This window comes from Amphibalanus amphitrite, unplaced genomic scaffold, assembly GCF_019059575.1.
Source record: "Amphibalanus amphitrite isolate SeventyFive unplaced genomic scaffold, NRLGWU_Aamphi_draft 000105F_arrow, whole genome shotgun sequence".
NCBI lineage: Eukaryota > Metazoa > Arthropoda > Thecostraca > Balanomorpha > Balanidae > Amphibalanus > Amphibalanus amphitrite.
In genome coordinates, this window is record NW_024881600.1 from 713,974 (window position 1) to 734,153 (window position 20,180).

Consider the following 20,180-nt stretch of genomic DNA (forward strand, 5'->3'; position numbering starts at 1 on the left):
TTTGTCCCTTTTCACCGACGGCCTCGGCCCCAATGGGGCCTGAAAATGTCCCACCAATCGGGCACGCACGTCCACTGCCGTTCAGTAAGGAACGGCACAAAACGATGATTTTGAAGCATTGAGGCAGTTCGAAGCATACGATGATCAAGGAGATACCTCAGAAAGACGTTAAATAATGCACGAACAAGCTTGTAGTCATAAATAACCTTCAAACGGTCTATCTGGCGTAAGTGCAGACTCTGAAGAATCAGTCTTCAAGGAGAAAGAAAAACAGCGAATCAGACACCACCAGGGCCGTCAGTATCAAAAAAAAAAGTTTTTGGACCCATCTATGGCAGATATAACGAGAAAACAGTGGAAATATCTGGCAGAGCTGAAAATGGGCAATAGGAGCCTTTTCAGTCCGCCTAATGAGTACCTATGGGAGTCCATGGTGCTGTTTAACACGTGCTCAGGCGGGCTGATTCGTGTCGGTGAGAGAGGGGGTAACTTCAAGCACAAGTAAAATACACGATGGACGTTCCTTCACATCGTGTCTGCATGAAATCAAAATGTCCCAGAATGCTCGTTATCCTGGTATATAATTTTGCAACATACCTACCTATATTTGCATTTTAACGCCACTAGACCTCATTACTTTTTAACAAGTAAAAAAAAAATCACCCTGTACAACTGACCATTGGCAGCAGGCACCCATCGCATCGGTCAGGTTAGGGCGTTAGGCCAATAAATACCTACCACGCGCAGTTTACCTGCTGGAGTTCACAAGGGCGATCCATATGGGACCCGCATGGGATGCCCATCTCAATCTGTAGCCCATATGCACTGGCCCGCCTGGCCCATTTTTATTCTCCCTGGGTAGCCAATGTGACAATGTCCCATGTGGGCCAATCTGGATCTGGCCCATGTTCACCCGGTTCACCCGATATGGGAGTCATGGGACCCACTTGCTTGGGCAACGGGTATGTTTGCTGGGTACGGAGCTGAGAGCCATCTATCGGTGAATTGAAAGAAATATGGCCCTGATCTAGGTGGCAGCACTTTATGGCTCATCACCGTATATTCGTTTACATCGGCTAGCGGCCTTGACATTTTACGAGTTTAGTGTTTACATCTGAGGCGCCTGCGGTGAATCATTGGATGTGAATTTGTGGTCAGGAGCTGTGGTGGAACACTAACTCAGTCCCACGCACAAGGGGGAAAAGCTCAAAAAATTGAGCGCTCAAAAAATTGAGCGGGCCCCATTATGAAGGAATAGGCGAAACGATGGTATTTTAAAATGCCTTTAGCGTCACACTACGGCAAATATCGTATCCAAATAAGGTATCAATGGCAAGAGAGAGCAACAAGGTTTCTTCTCGAACACCCGCCGTGATAATTTATATCGGTGTTTTTGGAAAGAAAATGCCCTAAAGACGCTCAACTTTTTGAGCGCCACTTGTCGTTCGGGACCGCGATACTCAATAAATTGAGCGCCACGACAGACGACAGTCAGCTGGCGCTCAAAAAATTGAGTGCCGGCCAGCATCTACACTCAATTTTTTGAGCGTTCTCCGTGACAGGTGAAGCCGGTACTGGCTGCCATTTTTGATGTTATGTTCGTTGAAATACGTTAAACTGAGTTGAAACAGAAATGCAGGAAGTTGAATGCTACGTGGTACCTAAACTTTTCACAAACCCATGGCATCATGTCACATTTTCCGCTAGTAGTTTTATCGGTCGTCTTTCGGATTCGGCACACCTCAAATAATTATACAGGGCTTGAATAATCCGTATGAATACTGTATTAATTTCTCTGATTGTACTGGGAGAAGGGAATACGTGAATACAGAAAGATATCCACCCACGCTTGAATATTGGTGAATTATAGCAGAAAAAACTGTATTGCCACGGTTACAACTTACAAGGCCATCGGCCGCAAACAAACAAAAATACTATACAATGTGGGTTAGATTCACAAACATCAAGTGTGGAACACAGAGACGAGCAAAACAACATCACATTATCGCATGCCAGCCCGACCACATTGGAACCGGGTGACCTGCGACCGGAACCTGCGTCTTGCCAGCATACATCACAGGAGGCAGTGTCGTACTGCTTTGATCCAAAATATGTCATATAACAAATGTCGATATAAACGACCTAAGCTCGGACTAAGCTAATCATTATCAAATCCTTAACATGTAAAGGACGAATGGAAACATCGAGTCTCAGACCAGCAGTAGCAACCATCACAGTAGCAACATCACAAAGAACACGCGGCATTATCAGACAGCCGTTTTGTTATCGGGCTACAGGCGGCGACGGCGTGGTTGCAGACCAGCTGCGAGGTAGCGGCGTGCGGGCAAAAGGCGCGGGCACACCTCCATGTGGCCGTGCGGACAGTGCGCGGTCGGCGTCGCATAGTGGGCGGCATCGGGCTGTCCCGGGGCCGTCGAAGCCGCACAGGTTGTCGGCGCATGTGGGCGCGCGCGGTCACCACGGCCAGCTGCTCACCGCCAGCACAGACTGCGCAGCGTCGCCGCTCCGCCGGCCAGAACACGCAGACAACCCTTCTTGCAGTCGCACAACACGTCGCCAAACTCATTCACCTGCTCCACCATGTTGTTGATGTCACCGAGTCGTTCAAGTTGTGGCTCGTGCCGTCGAGCATGACCTGCCCGATCGGACACGGGTCAGCGGCTTCTGCTCCAGCGAAGTCTTCATCTTGGTGACGTCTTGCTGATCTCCACAAAGGCTGAGCAGATGACCTTACCCACAGGGACGGCTGACGTCCTCGCCAGCGACCGCTTGGTTGTGCAGACCTGCCAGAAAAAGAAAAGCTGTTTGGTGATCTCAAACAATTTTTTCTTTATGCAGTGGAACAAAATGGAAAATATGTCATACAACAGGAACTAAAAAAAGATGCAGCCTAGGTCGTCTAAGAAATGGGTGCAACATTGATAAAATTCTTCATTGAATGAATTCTGCAAATGCTTTTGATAAAATGTGTGGTGATTATAAGGAGACCACTTTACTATAAAATTGCTCAGGATTCCTTATCTATCTGGACCTGTAAAAATCATGACTGCACACCAACAATGAGCATTAAATCCGAAACCTCTACCAGGTACCTAGGGATAATTAAATTCTGATTCAGGAAAATATTTCACATCATACAAATAAAAACCTTTACTATATTGAAACTGAAAATGTGATGCCGATCCAGTGACCTAAGGATCTCAAAGTATAATAATGAATTAATCTATTATAAATTTGGTGGTGACTGTCGACTGGCGTCTGGCGGCCTAGACCTTGAGGCTTGAAAGTGGCCTTCCTTTTCCGTTGACTCCGATCCTCCAGATGGAAATGATATAAAGGATCATTTTTATCTTATTTCATATGAGCCAGTCAGCAAAGTGGCTATCCTGTTTCAGCATTCACACACACAATAGTTGACTGTCAGTCTGTCATGCTGTCAGTGTTGTGAAGTAACGAAGGAGTTGAGTTTTGTTGATTATAAATTGTGATGTTATGTAAAGGACTGGAAAATGAATGTGAAAACTATGGAAACATATTGGCAGAGTATTGTCACTTACTATCAGGACATATAGATAGAGAATACATTCAAATTAATAAGAAATGCCAAATATCAAGGTACTCAATCACTGATAGGAGTGGACTATCATATGTTTTAATGTCAATTATATGAAAGTTAAGACTGAAACTACCTTTTACCTCATCATACCTAATGAAAAATTGTGTGAAGAAAACATTCACAGCCTCTTTGAAGCACTTAGACCACTAAAAAACAAAAATTTCACGTAAATATGTTGTGTCTCCTTCCTTCAAAACATCATATCGGATGGCGCCACTTTCGTCGACAGTTACTTATCTGCACGCAAATCGAGGAAAACGTGAATTGATTGACGTTTACGTGTTTCCAAATTTAAAATCACAGCATATTCAAACTTTTCAGTGTACCTTTTAACATCTAAATATAACTAAAACGATAAAAACTTACCTTCAACACGAGGACGACGACAACCACGCGACCGGAGGTGTCGCGACGAAATAAACAAACGGCGCCGCCAAATGAAAAATATTCTCCGATATGAGTAATGTGAAATTGAGTCGCAATCATTTTGGGTAGTATGAAAAATGCTCTTTCCAACAGAACCCTAGTAAAAAACGTGAATGGACAAAAAATAACTTTTATTTCGACATAAATATTGGCCTGTTTTTAAGTCATCCTGGTATGCCGTAAGATTTCGACCTATAAATTGGTGTTCCCCCAATCATTGAAGCTAGAGCAGTGAAAAATATGAAAGCCTTATCTGTTTTACATCATTAGTGATTCTCCTAGGGTGTTGCCATTTCTCCCTAGGTGTTGCGAGTTGCTTTTGCAAAACGTGTTCCTGAAACGGCTCAATTTTTTGAGCCCTCAGCATTACGCCTATGGGAGCCTCTGACGTCACACGCTCAATATTTTGAGCGCTCAATAATTTGAGCTTTTCCCCCTTGTGCGTGGGACTGAACTAAAAGCTAGGGGCAGAGGCGGCGTTATCTGAATCGTGTAAAATAGTTTGTCGAAGTTGTGTTGTATGGCTGTTGTTGTAAGTGTTGCAAGGAACGGTGCCTCTGCGCCTCAAGTGTCATAGCTGCACCATAATTGGCAATCTTACCTAATTTAATTAATAAGTCACAATTAAACCTGGCTGTAATCATAAAATACCAATTTTGGTTATTTTAGCTGAATTTTTTTCACATTTGCAGCTTTCAGCAGGGTGTTTAGTTTTGAGCGTTTTGAGGAGGTGCATGTAACAGCAGACACGTTTACACCTTACATAGGGTTTGTTGCAAGCTTATATCTTCGTCCGTGATGTTGCAAAAGATGTCAATACTGCTTAAAAATTTACCAAATGATCCCCTATGAATATTTGAAGACCACTGCATCCAATTATTGCCAAATAAACGAGCTAGAGCCTCGTCAAAAATGTTATGTAAACGTGACTGGTAAGGGGTGGTTCAAGGGTGTTTGTAAATGTACCCCCCTCTAAACTACCAAAAGTTTCAAATTTGATAAAGTTCAGATAAAATAACCCAACATGGTATTATTTGAGGAAGGTCAGGCTTTGGTTGAGTTGTGATTTCAATTTATAAAGACAAAAAAATGAAAGATTGCATGCTATTGATGCAACTTGCAAGTCACTTTATAGGTAGGTAGGTACCTACCTACCTATCAATTGCTATTTTATCCTGCATCCTGGCTGAGGAAATCACTTACTTTTGATTTTGAAGGATAATTGAGCTCTCATTGACATCCTGGTTTGGCATTTGAATGGTAGAGTAATGGTTCTGACTAGTGCAGGGCCAGGGGTGGAGAATTAGAGGTTTGGGGGGGGGGGGGTGCTCAAGCACCTCTGAAATTCAAAAGTTGTCTTATAATAGTGCTCCAGGGATGCTTAAATTAGGTCTGAGATAAACTGCTTGGCTAAATTCACGAGGAGAGTGATGCTGCTGGGAAAACATACATATATGTGCTTTTCTATGTAAGAATTTGTTGCTTCCATTCACCAGGTGCTAGAAAAGCACCTTTAGGGATTATGACAACTCTCTGCCCCTGGACTAGTGACTCAGTCACTCAAAGTACCTTATTCAAATCATTTTATTTTTATTTTCATAATTTTTCCTAAGCGTTTCATGAGTTCAACCTAACTTGGTACCTTTCCATATCATTTTTATTGTAAAGTCATAGTTGACAGTTGCAGAAATTTGCAGGTGACACAAGTAGAACTGGCCATTTAAAACTATTAGCACACACCTTTCTAAACAATTTCAGAAGTTACATTTGAAACAATTTGGAAAGCATTGCTCTTCGAATACATTTTTTTTTTTAAATAAATGTAGTGCGAACCTTTTGATAGGAAGGATTCACAGGAACAGAGCAACCGCTAAGCGAGGCTTGTCGCGGCGACCCTGCCCTCTACCCTCCGATCGCGCAATTCCGGTTCTATGGCAGAATTTAGAGCCCAAAGTTTAACGTGCGCAGCGCACATTGCCCGCACGGCCGGTCCCCTCACTGACTTCGCCTGGCTACGGCCTGCCACCAACCGCAACAATACCTGTCAGGAGGCCCATAAATGTCTAGCGTCCGTCGCGCTTCGAACTCGGACTGCTATAACCGGGAACGCGTGTTCTCACCACGTGGAGTCCAACGCTCTACCAATTGAGCTACGGGACCGGCTCATCCCTATATATGGCCTTGGGCTCATCCAGTGAATAAAGTTGGGAGTTGGGAGTCAGCAATGGTCATCACTTCCCATTTTTATATTGGGATTTGGGAGATACAGCAATGTTCATCATTTCCCATTGTATACATATATACTAAAATGTTATTTTTTCTATGTATTGCGTCTCGTCCGCAGTAGTGACACATAATGACTTTTTAGTTTCGATCTGAACTACTTACTCAGTCCCTACCCCACTCATTCAGTCTCATTCGTCACAGGTTTGGACGTGGAACCACCAAGATGGCTTGCCTGAACCGGTGCTGCTGCTGCGTTCCTCTCCGGAGCGGTGCGCTCACAATCGCCATCCTCTACCTCGTCGTCAACGTCGGCGTGCTATTTGGATGGGCTTGCTGGTTTTTTGCTGAAGTGGGCATGTACAATGCCACTCCTGTTGAAGACGACGATTACAGACACTATCGTTTCCGGAACATCAGGTTCTTGGGCTTTATACTGGGCGTATTGTGTTTGACGTGCGGTATCAACATCACAATGGACAGTCTCCTGGTGCACGGCATCCGCAGGAACCAGCGCAAGTTCATGCTGCCCTGGGTGGTGTGGTACGGCATCTTCACGTCGCTGGTCACGCTCTCCCTGCTGGGCACCGAACTCTATCTGCTCGTCGATTATGTGGATGCGGCGAAAAATCCATACGACGGCATTGGCATCCTGATGGCCTTCCTGGTCATGATTGGCAGCGTGGCGGCGATCAGCCTGCCGGTGATGTGGTACTGGTATGCGTGCGTGCTGTCCTACTACGTCGTGCTGGCGCCCAGCGATGTGTACGTTATGGAGGCGCTGCGGGAGACGACTGGCCCGGAGGGAGCGCGTCTCGCCCGCCGACCCTTGGAGGACACCAAATAGTCGGTGGGCACTGCTTGGTGCCGTGCATTTATATGGGCCAAAGCCGGGGGGGGGGAGTAGGGTGCAACACAGGGGACGGGCTGGGCGAAAAGGGCAAGCGACTGTGAGTGGCGGTGTGTGCAATGAACAATTGTGCTTTCAAAGCTTGGCTTGGAAAATGTTTTACGCTTTGCTATACTTTTACCCATAGGTGGTTTGAACATATCCAGCGGGCCAAGTGCTAACCGGAACTCTCACGCTGTTTCAAGGGGCCAGGCAGCGGCAATGCCACGTGTGCTGCCCTGCAATTGAACAAAAATGTCTAAATGTCTAGAGGCAAGAATGTCTAGAAAATGTCTAGAGGCAAGAAACTTACCCATGGACCAGGATGCTCTCCTACTGTTACCGAATATGCACGAGTATTTTTTGTGTTTTTGCTCTCCAGTCGAGGGTCTAACCAGTTCATTCATGCCATCCTCCAGATGCCTTTCGTTTCGTTTCTCGCATCGTAATGCGATGCGAGAATCTCGTTGATGATAATAAGATTAAGAAATTCGCATGCCGTGATCTGATAGCGTTGGTGGGGAGACCGGGCATGTGTTGCACAATGTATAACGTCTAAATCGCTCATTTCTTCGGTGCTCAACGATCGGACAAAGACAGTGGCATATTGCTCATCGTGTGTGACTGGACGTACAATTTGCTGGCTGTTCTAGCCAAGCGGTCTGGGAGGAGGTAGGAGAAGCAATGTTGAGATTTCTTAGAGTTTAGAGTTAATATTTACTGTGACGCTGCCAGCTGCCGATTGTGTCCTAAAAATATTTTTATGTCCGTATTTAAGCGTTACACAATGAAAGGTCCACGTGGATACTCGACAGACCGACTGTTAACAAATGTGTATCGTTTATGTGCGATTGAAGTCGAGAACATGTGGTATGGTGCCTTCGCGTGCGTCATGGGCATGGAGGTAGTGCTTTGCTTTGCTATAGCCCATTCATTGATAGCAATAAAATACATTGAGCAGGAAAAATCACTCATTGTTTTTGGCCGTGCGGCATGTCCTGAGCAAGGGATCAGTGTGCTTGGAAAAACAAATAGGGAGGCTGCCGTTATTCAAATGATCTGCAATTAATCGCTGCACCATCATCACCATCATATATATTTTTGCGGCACATGGGGAGTTAGTAAGAACAAGAATACAAACTGCAAACGAGATGCAGCATTTGGCTCCTAAGGATCTTAGGTCAAAAAGCCTGATTCCCTTGTACAGGGACCCAGGACTACAAAATACTAGTGCGATGGTTGCTTAAAACTTAGGTACCTATAACCTAAGGACGGTACCGATGTAGGTATTGTGATGTTTCAGGTGGGATGTTTTTCTGTTAATATGCTCCCAGGCCCCAGAATGATGAGCGCATTTCATACCAGGTGAACGCGTTCACTGGTCCGTCGTAATAAGTGCCCTCTTACTTCTCTTCCTGGAACCATGAACGAGTCTACTGACGACAATCCCCACTGAAAGAGCTTGTAACAGCTTAACCCGCGCACCGACGGGGGTCTGCGCCAACTTCGCACCGACGGGGGGGGGGGGCGGATGACCGCCCCCCCCCCCTGAGATCTCGAGAACGAAGCAAGATAGCGACAAGCGGTAAACGGCATCGGATACGCACGGTCAAGATCTACAATTTTTACCAAGGTCATTTTCAGGTCAGGTCAAAGATGACGTCACAGGGGTCGAAAAAGTCAAAATGGCGGCGCTAGATATGGAGAGTTTTTTTCTCGAATAACTTTCGAATTAGTCAAGATAGGAACAAACTAAGGGCATCATCGTAATCCTCTCGTCAATCCGCATCGAATGATATATACGTTGACCTCGAAAGGTCAAGGTCAAAGGTTGACCTCAGGTCACGTGACCTCGAGGTCATCATGTATATCATTCGATGCGTCTTGACGAGCTGAACACAATGAGACCATCCACGCGTCTGTATCTTATTCCTGTACGGAGTTATTGGCCAAAAACCTTTGGTGACCTTTGATGACGTCACATGACCTCACAGCTGCCCAACAGCAAAACAGACCTCAAGGTAGTGAAGGTTGATCGTATATGAAGTCATGTATGGTATATGGGGCCATTCCGACCCGTTTTAGTGGTGAAAACAGAGAGTTGATTTTTCCCCCATTGACTTATAATGGGGAGGTCGCGAAATTGACCTGACCTTAGGTCACCGATATCAAAATTCCGAGATATACAAATTGTAGCTACTAATGACCTAATAACATCCTGCGACTTTCAAAGGCCTCCGACATCTACTGTAGCTCTGGCACGGTGACAAAGTTGCAAAAAAGTGACTTGAGGTTGGGTCATTTAAAGTGACCTGGTGACCTGACCTTGAAAGGTAGGAGGTTCAAACTTGCACACCATGTGTAAAATTGATGAGGGAATAGTCATACCAAATTTCGCGGCGCTAAGCGCCGCGGTTTTCCCGCTATTCGCGAAAAACCTCAGGGGGGCGGATATCCGCCCCCCCCCCCCCCCGTCGGTGCGCGGGTTAATAAGATCGATGGCATTGGTAAGATCTCCATGTAACTATTTGCTAGCTGGGAGTTGAGAAAAATATTTGCCATATTAGTTTTAACATTGGTCCTGACAGACATGACTAACAAATTTCGGACTCCATACAATTACAGACCAACTGACCTGTCACAAACGCCGTGTGGCGGTAGCCGCAACTGAGACTGACGATTTCCTCGTCAGATGGCACTGGCGTCGGCAGGCAGGCCCCGGGCGCGTCGCCGAGCCCGCACTGGCCGTCCTCGTTACTGCCCCAGGCAAACAGCTGACCGTGGGCTGTCAGCAGGGCAGGGGTCAGCGAACAGGGGGGGGGGGGGGCGGAGGAGCGAGGGTCAGCGGGTGGGGACGAGGTCAGCGGTCGGTCACGGGCGATGAAGTCGGAAGAACATAACCAACACGACTGCCAAGGGTTCAATGCGTTCTGTTATCACCGCCGCTAAAACATTTGGCCAATAATTATGGGCTGTGTGTGTGTGTGGGGGGGGGGGGGTGATGAGCGACACGTGTTGCACTGAGCATTGAGCAGCTTTCAGGAGTAGGTCAACTCACTGACAAGTCAGTAGAACCATAATATTGATGTCGATGCCGGGCATTATACCTAGACCTCGCTTCCAACTGGAGGGCATGGACGACAATGGAGAGCTCTCACCGAACAGAGGTAGGTAGGTACCGAACGGCTGTCTGGGGTTCTTTGGTGATGGGTAGAAGGGATGGCTGTCACACCGAGCCTTAGGCAAACGGAAGCTCTCCCACATTCAAAGTTTCAAAAAATTAATTTTATGTAGGGAAGGTACCTACCAACCGTTCCAAACTAAATCGCGTTAGTGCACAACAATGCCGACTTTTTCATTAGAAGCGGTTAAACAGCTACTTTGTTGATTTATTTTTCAACAAAATAAACCAAGGCCCCTCTGAACTGAACGTTGGCCGTTCTGAGCTGTGCAATATCGACCTTTTCTAGATCGGCGCCCTCAGCTGTCGGTGAACCGTACAGGGACTAAAGGTCACTTCCGGGCCGCGACTGAGCTGGCTGAGTGGACACGGGAGACGCTGTGTAGGCGAAAGCGGCACAGTGGGCGTGGAGTCCACCGACGCGGTCAGTCGTCGCACTTTGAGAGCAATGACCACAGGGGTTAGCTGCGGGGTCCGGGGAGGGGGAGGTGCGCAACGTGAACGGTCCCGGTCGGGCTAACTGGTGTGATCTGCGCCCTGAGGATCAGTGAGCGTAAAATGGTCGGTTTTCGGAAAATTTGAGCTTACTTCATAGTTCGTATATTATAAACGTAGGGGAAGGAGGGTGAATTGCGCCACCTTAAGGAAAAACGCTAATTGTAAGAAAACCGCTGGAGATATAAACATGCACTGGTAACCATTTCAAAGAGGAACTCATTGGCTACAGTTTAAGAGCCTCCCGATCAATTAAGAATATTTCGTTTGCTTTTGACAGCTGCTTTTTCAGAAACATGCAAAAGGGCGCATTTGCCAACAACTGCTGTAAATTGCGCCAGGAGGATGGCGCAATTAAAACCCAATTGCGCCCTATACTTTAACATGGCTAAGGGAATGAGACGGAATGCATACAACCCGGCAGTCTAATGTCATGGCACTTACTTTAACATTCATAATGTTATTCACGCTGGTTAAATAATAAATGTAGGTGTAAATCGCGATGTTTTTTGCCCAGGTAGATAACTTTACATATGTCCGTACGCTTGTAAAAGTGCAACGAAAACGTTAACTGTGACCGACTAGATATATGTGAACGTATGCGCCTATACGGTTACATTTTCAATCGTTTCTCTCAAAATTAATAATTTTTATCGTTTCGACAGCTTTAAGACATCAGTTTTTACTTTTTCATCATAGCTGTTACCTCTCACGCCTAAGTCCATGTTGAAAATGTCGTATTTTGTCAATTACACCACAAGGTCGTAGCCTAAATGGCAGCTGCATTGTAAGTTTGACGAGCAGAAATAATTTGCGGACTGACGACAGCGGGCTGCTCCCCTGCCTGACATTAACCCGCGCACCGACGGGGTGGGCGGATATCCGCCCCCCTGAGGTTTTTCGCGAATAGCGGGAAAACCGCGGCGCGTAGCGCCGCGAAATTTGGTATGACTATAACCTCATCAATTTTACACATGGTGTGCAAGTTTGAACCTCCTATCTTTTAAGGTCAGGTCACCAGGTCACTTTGAATGACCCAACCTCAAGTCACTTTTTTGCAACTTTGTCACCGTGCCAGAGCTACAGTAGATGTCGGAGGCCTTTGAAAGTCGCAGGATATTATTAGGTCATTAGTAGCTACAATTTGTATATCTCGGAATTTTGATATCGGTGACCTAAGGTCAGGTCAATTTCGCGACCTCCCCATTATAAGTCAATGGGGGAAAAATCAACTCCCTGTTTTTACCACTAAAACGGGTCGGAATGGCCCCATATACCATACATGACTTCATATACGATCAACCTTCACTACCTTGAGGTCTGTTTTGCTGTTGGGCAGCTGTGAGGTCATGTGACGTCATCAAAGGTCACCAAAGGTTTTTGGCCAATAACTCCGTACAGGAACAAGATACAGACGCGTGGATGGTCTCATTGTGTTCAGCTCGTCAAGACGCATCAAATGATATACATGATGACCTCGAGGTCACGTGACCTGAGGTCAACCTTTGACCTTGACCTTTTGAGGTCAAAATATATATCATTCGATGCGGATTGACGAGAGGATCACGATGATGCCCTTAGTTTGTTCCTATCTTGACTAATTCGAAAGTTATTCGAGAAAAACTCTCCATATCCAGCGCCGCCATTTTGACTTTTTCGACCCCTGTGACGTCATCTTTGACCTGACCTGAAAATGACCTTGGTAAAAATTGTAGATCTTGGCCGTGCGTATCCGATGCCGTTTACCGCTTGTCGCTATCTTGCTTCGTTCTCGAGATCTCAGGGGGGGCGGTCATCCGCCCCCCCCCCCCGTCGGTGCGAAGTTGGCGCAGACCCCCGTCGGTGCGCGGGTTAAACTCCTTCTTTATTGCAATCAATTAATGATGCATTCATACTGTCGTGATACAATAGCTACACCATTATTCTATTTGCGCCCCCCTGGCGCAATTGCCACGGGCGCCATTAAAATTGAGGTACTTTTTAATAAAAGCGTAGAACTTATCATAAAGATTTGAAGGAAGTTTACTGTTTCAGTGAAATATAATGACAAAAGGGTTTTTCTTTCTAAATATCACTCTAAAAATCACACAAATATCACAAATTTTTATAACCAACGGCTCAAAATACTGCAAAAAAGCTAAGAAAACGCCGTAACATCTTTGATGGCGTAATGAGCCTTGCTGATTGGCTTCATCGGAGAGCTTGGGCGATAAAAGGAACTATCCAGTGGGGAAAATAATGTTTTTGAACACAAAATTCAAAACATGCCATTGAACCCGTGGGAATTTTGGTGGGCGCCATTGGTTAGGAGGGCGCAATACACCCACTTTCCCCTAGGTAGAAGGTAGGTACTCCTGGCAGACAAAGAAGGAATATACCTACGGCTGACTGAAGAGCTTCCATCACGAATAACAAATAAAACCAAAATTATACCAGTTAAGCTGATATACATTTCTTTTTAGTTTTATCGCAAGCCTATGATAATGCATGTGTGATATGTATGTAAGCAGTCTGGGCACAGTTTTGCTGCTGCACATACCTACAACCACTACAACCTGTCACCTGTGTAGAGTACGCAACTCCGACAACATAAATTGCACGCGAGCCTCCGTACCTGTGAGAACCACGGTGTGCGCCACGCCGGCGTCAATCTGCTCAGCCGTGCCGCCGTTCCACTGAGTGACCTGGTCAAAGGTCATCTCCGTGTGACCCAGACCCAGCTGGCCGTCCTGGTTCAGACCGAACGCAAACAGCTTACCGTCCTCTGCGTGCGAGCGACCCGGAGTCAAAGGTCAGCGACCCGGAGCCAAAGGTCAGCGACCCGGGGTCAGAGGTCAGCAAACCGGGGTCAGAGGTCAGCAAACCGGGGTCAAAGTTCAGCGACCCGGGGTCAAAGGCCAGCGTGCCGCTAAACAACAAGGAGACGATGCGTTTAGGCACAACTCTACGCATGTAATTGCAGTGCATTAGCTGACGTGCTTTTTATTCCATGGTGCTCATACGCGTCACACTTTTTAACCATCGCACTGCACCGCTGCAGAGAGAATACATATATTTCGAGTCGCAGCATGTGTTGCCAGAAGGTTATTCAACGTCCATGTCGTAGGGGAGAGTGGTGCAGGAGGCCCCCCCCTTAAGCTCAGTTGCTATTCTTAGACAACTGATAATATTTAAGAGCTAACGTGTGCATGCGCTGTGAGCATGCATCATTTTCCCATACATATTTGCATTCAAAATGAATCTAAGGGGTACACAAACCGTAAACTTTAACATTTTGGAAAAAGTTGCAAAAGGGCCTCTTACACTACGGGTATGGTAAGACGCCCCCCCCCCCTCGGGCGTTTTACAAGTCAAGTCGGCTTGTAAAAGACGCTTTGCGAACACAGCTGCAAGGCCTTTTATTTCGAAAAGCTAAGCAAATACGGTGTTATCGAAACCAATAACACTTCCAAAGCGCTCGAACAATGCGAAAACTAGCACAACCAAACGCTGATGACCAACGAAAATTGTACCTATTACCTCTAAGAAAGGAAACAGAAAAAAGAAACAAAAACAAACTCCTTGAAAAAAGAATGCCACGCCTGCCGCAGGTGCAGGCGTTTTAGCATCCGGGGCGTTTTTTATCGGGGGGCGTTTTATCATCCTCGAAGGGAGGGCCTCTTAAAAAAAATGCAGTGTTTTAACGTCACAATATTTATGGTTTATGAGACATTTGCAGCGCACCAGAACATGGTCTATTCTGAAGCTAACATGTGACAATTTCGATGAGATAAGATTGCATTTGATAGCCATTGTTTTTTAGATATATAAGGGTGATAAAGATGCATATATCTAGCAAGTAAAGGGGCAAAAACAGAAACAGGCTTACCAAAAGTCGCTGCGACGCACCTGATACCTCAGATTTCGTGAGTTGTTGTTTCAAGAGGGCTTCTGCTTTACAAGAACATTAAAAAATAAATAACATTATTGGTTTGGTAAAAAAAGCGATGGGGCCTCTTACCGACCCTGGGCGTCTTACACGGATCTCCCCTACTGCTGCTCTTATACCCACTGCTGCCAAATTTGAGAGGGATAAATTATGCATAAATAGTGGTGGATATACAGGGTGATCGAAAAAGTGTCACCCCTAACTTAAAATCTACATAACTCGCGACTGGTAGGTCGGATGACTTCGCGCCAGGCAGCATCGGAAAGAGCAGGCAATTTCTTTTCAGTTGAATGTATTCATGATTGTTTTCTATTCCAAATCATGTCCCCATGGGCTCAAAAACCAGTCAATGTGCGGCTTTCACGTGAAACGAAATTCACCGAACGGGATCGGACACCGCTGAACGAGAACAATGAGTATCGTAACTCAACATGACACACACCTTACACATTACACATGGAGTGTATGTTGTTCACTGCAGACTGTTTATCAGCTGACCTTAGACTCGTCTTCACTCGAAGTCGAGTCGGTGCTCGAACCGACCGCCACCGCAGGCGATGCACGCCTTATTCACAAATTCGCCGGTAACTAGCGAAGCATTGCGACAACCTGCACTGCCGGATTATCAATTTTATGCAGCGGTAACCATGGAACAGTTAAGAAAAATGCTGAGTCACGTGAGCTGTCATGTGAGCTGTCAGATCAAAAACTCTGTCAAAAGTACAAATTTGCACAACCAAACTTTTGAACACGCCAAATTGCGTCCTTAACATATACTTTTTGAATAGCTACATCTTCGTTTGCGGCATAAACCATGCATATTTGCATCCATTCGAAAGGAAATTGTATGCTCTTTCCAATGCTGCCTGGCGCAAAGTCGTACAACCAACCTATCGCGAGTTATATGGCTTTTAAATTAGGGGTGACACTTTTTTCGATCACCCTGTATAAGTACTACGGCCTAAGGCCTCGGCCGGCTCACCTGTACCAATGACGGTGTGAGATTTCCCACAGCCCACCGCACTGCACAGCTCCGACTTCAGAGCTGAAAATGAATTATGAACCACACAAATATTAACAATGTCAAAATATGCCATTGCTTGCGTTTCATGGATGTACCAAATCGTCAATATTTCCGTCCTAGCGCTAACAAGCTGTTTTGTTGCATGGCTTATCAGACACTGATGTGCCAATTAACTCCTAGAAGGTAGGTAAACATCAGCCGACTGTCCATCTGGATCAGTGAAAAACGTTTCACGATAAAACGGTGAAATCAGATTTATTCCGTAGCGATCACATTTCGCCGATAATTCGATTCTGTTCCAGCCCCGGGGCCTCGATACAATCCTACCCCATGGGACCGTCATGAACTCACTGGGGCTCGCTGGGTATTAGCTGGGACGAGACTGACCTTTGACACAGCTGGGTCGTGTCACCGACTTGGTGTGTCCGAGACCGAGCTGCCCGAACTCGTTGGAGCCGAACGAGAACACGCGGTGAGACGCTGGAAACGGAGAGTGGCGTGCCGTCAGGGAGCCAGGAATCTCACACGGGACAGTCGAGGTATGTCGGGTACTGATGGAATGTTCCCATGATCTGCTTATATGTCGTCCGCTGTTGTGAAGCCTTGGAGGGCTTGCTTAACCCGCGCCCCACTGGGGTCTGCGTATAACACGCCCTACTGGGGGGGGGGCTATTCATAGCCCCCCCCCCTCCTAACTCCGAAACTACTGGGCCGATCGTCAAAATTCAAACGGCGTCTGATAGCCCCGGAAAAACTGTCGAGCGAAACCTAATTTTATTGACCTCGAGGTCACTGATGACGTCACAGGTCAGGTCAAAGTAAAAATTATTAGCATTTTGGCTTCTTCACGTTTTGGGCTCTGGCCGCCGTCTTACAAATCAGATCAGGCTCATTTTTGGTTCACACACTCGTGAACAGATGCTCTAGATACTCTGAGGGTACCAAACTTGTATTTTGATTTTCAGGTCAAGGTCAGGTCATCACATGTCACGAAAATATTATATCATCCGTCGGTCACGTGACACATGTTTTATGGTCCATTTAGGCCAAACATTTCGAATTTGATGTCGTCTGTGTCATGCGAGGTCATTTTGAGTCAAATTTAGCTTAGGTCAGGTCACTTTCAGGTCAAAAAAGGTCAAATTTTGAAGTTAAAATTTTCCAACAAAAAAGGTGTCTATTCGATGCAGTTTGAGCTCAGGAACACGATGGTGCTATTTATATTGGCGTATGATGTCAAATTCGTGCTGAAAAATTGATTTGAAAAATTAATAATTGTTAATTTTTTGCAATAATGCGTATAACTTGGCCATTTTTGAAGATATTTAGCTAAAACTTGCTAGAGGTAGTCATAATAATGCGTTCTATCACATATATTCCGGTTTTTTTCGAAAAGTCAAAAACTTTTTGAAAAAAATGTAAAAATATAAATTTTGAATTTTATTATTTAAAATTTTCGAAATTTTCAAAATTTCGAAAATCCGAGATAGCAGTTTGATAGCGCAGTCTATTCTGAGTCCTCTCATGCAAAGAAATTGGATCTAGCTTAAAAACTGAGCTCTTGGGAGCGATTGCCGTGGTTCAATGTTTTGCGTCGAAATCGGCCGAACATGACGTCACTCTGACGTCATTTTCGGCCGACCTATGGTAGGTACGAAGTTCAACTTTTGACACAAGGTGTCAAATTGATTCAGCCGAAGGTACTGAAAGTTTGGCGTCGATACGTCAAGCGGTTTGGAAGTTATTGCAGAAAAACGGGAGGGGGGCTATAAATAGCCCCCCCCCCCAGTGGGGCGCGGGTTAATTTTGATTGCAACTTGCAATGAATAAATAGTTAGGCTCACCAGTAGTTCGCTATCGGCACGACTAACTGCAGCAGATAAGCGACAGTCATTCTCTTCATTTTGTCCCCACAGTTCGGTACATCATGTCCACCCTCCCAGCGCGGCACGAGAAGCCCTCCCCGCTGCCCGTCAGTTTCTCAGGGCGACGTCCTTACCGGCGATAACGACAGTGTGCTCATCTCCGCAGGCGCAGGCAATGATCGGGTCGTTCTTGATCCAGAACCGCGACGCCTGGTTCTCGTTGAAGCGGCTGCGGCCGAAGGTGAGCACGGCGCCCGTCTCTGAGAGGGCAGGAGAGGTCACGACGGTCAGCAAAGAACTAGACGTTAGTAGAGAGGTCACCGAAGCTAACAGATTGAGATAGTGGATCTGGGTAAGCAGAGGCCAACGTTAGTCACCAGAGGACAAAGAGGGTCAGCACAGTCACAAATCCAGCGGACCAATGATGGAGATCAGACGACTCAGCATATCTTAGAAGAAGACTTAGTCAAAATAGGTAGACAAATGTTGGTGAAGGCAAAAATTGCAGCTCCCAAGAAATGGTCCAGAAGACGGAGAAGAATGTATTGAAGCGACGGGACAAACCTATCAAATGCCGTCGTTCTCAAAGGCACGATCTTCGAGGTTTCACATAAGGTCAGATAATTTAAAGAACAGGTGCGAACTTGCCGATAAGTGATTTATAAGCACTCGCCTTCCTTGGACCACATTGGAAAAGCTAGCTTGAAGGAAAAACAAGCTAAAGTACGAAAGTATGCGGTCCGTACGGTAAGCTCAGTTCGGTGGAACTGAAGATAATTGGACTCATTCCTCGCGGCTGTCAGATTGACCTGACAGGTTCTCGCCATCCTAACACCAGGGTCGGGAGGAGGACAAAGGTTCTGTCAGGGCTGTCGGACTGTCCTGGCAGGTGCTCGTGACCCTAAATGCAGGGTGAGGTCGGTGAGGTGAAGGATGTCGGGCTGTCGGACTGACCTGGCAGCTCCTCGTGGTCGGCCATGGCGCAGCGGCTGCGGTCCGCGGCCGCGTGCTGCTGCCGTCCAGGTCGACTGTAAGGCGCCGTATGCACGCCGTGACGCTCCATCGATCCTCGCTCGCTGCCGCCCGTCCCCGTCCCCAGTCTGTGCAGGTGTGCCGCCAGTGGCGGGGTCCAGGCGCGCCGGCCGCTGGTCGATCACAGCGGCGTATAATAACCACAGCCGAGGGACCGAGCGGCGCGAGGAGCGAGTATAGGGGCCATAAGCGACCTATCCGCTCTGCAGAAAACTGAATGGACTGAGAATAGGCTGGCAGCGCCTATTTGGCAATCAACTTTGGGTTAGAATTGAAAATGAGTTTTTCTGCATTACTGATGCTTGGCGATTGATGTGTAGCCAATGAAAATATATTTTATGAACGTAGGGGAACACCGCCCTTTGGGGAACACCGCCCACCCCGATATCAGAAATATAAAAAGGTCTAGGGCGACAGCTGACTGTCTTTTGGCAGCGTAACGTCAACAGAAGTGCAGGTATGGGTAGTGCACCGCATTGGTTTAGGTGATTTGCGAGAAATTCCTAATTTTACGTTCCTTTAATACGTTTTATACTTTTCTAGCAAAATAAGCAGAAGAAAACTTATCTTATTTGACAGATCTAGTCCTGAAGGCTGAAGTAGTATTTTTTGCCATAATTAGGACTGCCGACTGATCCAAGCATACGTGCTCCTGCTCGAGCGAAATTTTTGTCGTGCTGCCATATTGAAGGATTTTGTTAGAAAAATGGAGACACTTGGGTAACACCGCCCACTTGGGAAATTTGGTATTTAATCGCACATTGTGACACCAAACCCAAGAGTGGCGCATTTCAAATTAACCCGCGCCCCACTAGGGGGGGGGGCTATTTATAGCCCCCCTCCCGTTTTTCTGCAATAACTTCCAAACCGCTTGACTTATCGATGCCAAACTTTCAGTACCTTCGGCTGCATCAATTTGACACCTTGTGTCAAAATTTGAACTTCGTACCTACCATAGGTCGGCCGGAAATGACGTCAGAGTGACGTCATGTTCGGCCAATTTCGACGCAAAACATTGAACCACGGCAATCGCTCCCAAGAGCTCAGTTTTTAAGCTAGATCCAATTTCTTTGCATGAGAGGACTCAAAATAGACTGCGCTATCAAACTGCCATCTCGGATTTTCGAAATTCTGAAAATTTCGAAAATTGTATATAATTAAATTAAAAATTTATATTTTTACATTTAAAAAAATGTCTTTTCGAAAAAAACCGGAATATATGTGATAGAACGCATTATTATGACTAACTCTAGCAAGTTTTAGCTAAATATCTTCAAAAATGGCCAAGTTATACGCATTATTGCAAAAAAGTAACAATAATTTATTTTTCAAATCAATTTTTCAGCACGAATTTGACATCGTACACCAATATAAATAGCACCATCGTGTTTCTAAGCTCAAACTGCATCCAATAGACACCTTTTTTGTTGAAAAATTTTAACTTCAAAATTTGACCTTTTTTGACCTGAAAGTGACCTGA

General features: G+C 46.0%; 2 protein-coding genes across 7 annotated transcripts; one reads left to right on the forward strand and one right to left on the reverse strand.

The window, feature by feature from the left end:
• The first annotated feature begins 1,066 nt into the window (after positions 1 to 1,066).
• Positions 1,067 to 8,145, forward strand: LOC122380702. 6 transcript variants are annotated; one of them, XM_043364089.1, is made up of 2 exons: positions 1,067 to 1,100; positions 6,491 to 8,145. In XM_043364089.1, exon 2 carries the CDS (start codon positions 6,513 to 6,515, stop codon positions 7,131 to 7,133), a length of 621 nt encoding a protein of 206 aa, XP_043220024.1. In that variant the 5' UTR covers positions 1,067 to 1,100; positions 6,491 to 6,512; the 3' UTR covers positions 7,134 to 8,145. The 6 variants fall into 6 exon arrangements, with proteins under 6 accessions (XP_043220024.1, XP_043220029.1, XP_043220027.1 ...); XM_043364094.1 differs by having other exon boundaries at positions 1,086 to 1,128; XM_043364092.1 differs by lacking the exon at positions 1,067 to 1,100 and adding an exon at positions 1,136 to 1,153.
• On the reverse strand, positions 7,377 to 18,731 carry LOC122380738 (X-linked retinitis pigmentosa GTPase regulator-like). Its single transcript, XM_043364150.1, has 6 exons — positions 18,623 to 18,731; positions 17,803 to 17,928; positions 16,191 to 16,283; positions 13,466 to 13,615; positions 9,811 to 9,960; positions 7,377 to 7,414 (listed from the first exon to the last, which is right to left on the reverse strand). Exons 1-6 carry the CDS (start codon positions 18,729 to 18,731, stop codon positions 7,377 to 7,379), a joined length of 666 nt encoding a protein of 221 aa, XP_043220085.1.
• Positions 18,732 to 20,180: the final 1,449 nt, after the last annotated feature.

Coding starts and splice junctions, on each gene's coding strand:
- LOC122380702 (XM_043364089.1), top strand. CDS start 6,513: ATGGCTTGCCTGAACCGGTGCTGCTGCTGCGTTCCTCTCCGGAGCGGT.
- LOC122380738 (XM_043364150.1), bottom strand. CDS start 18,731: ATGGAGCGTCACGGCGTGCATACGGCGCCTTACAGTCGACCTGGACGG. Junction 13,616..16,190: donor ACGACCCAGCTGTGTCAAAG/GTCAGTCTCGTC, acceptor GCTCGCACGCAG/AGGACGGTAAGCTGTTTGCG. Junction 9,961..13,465: donor GCACACCGTGGTTCTCACAG/GTACGGAGGCTC, acceptor CCCTGCTGACAG/CCCACGGTCAGCTGTTTGCC.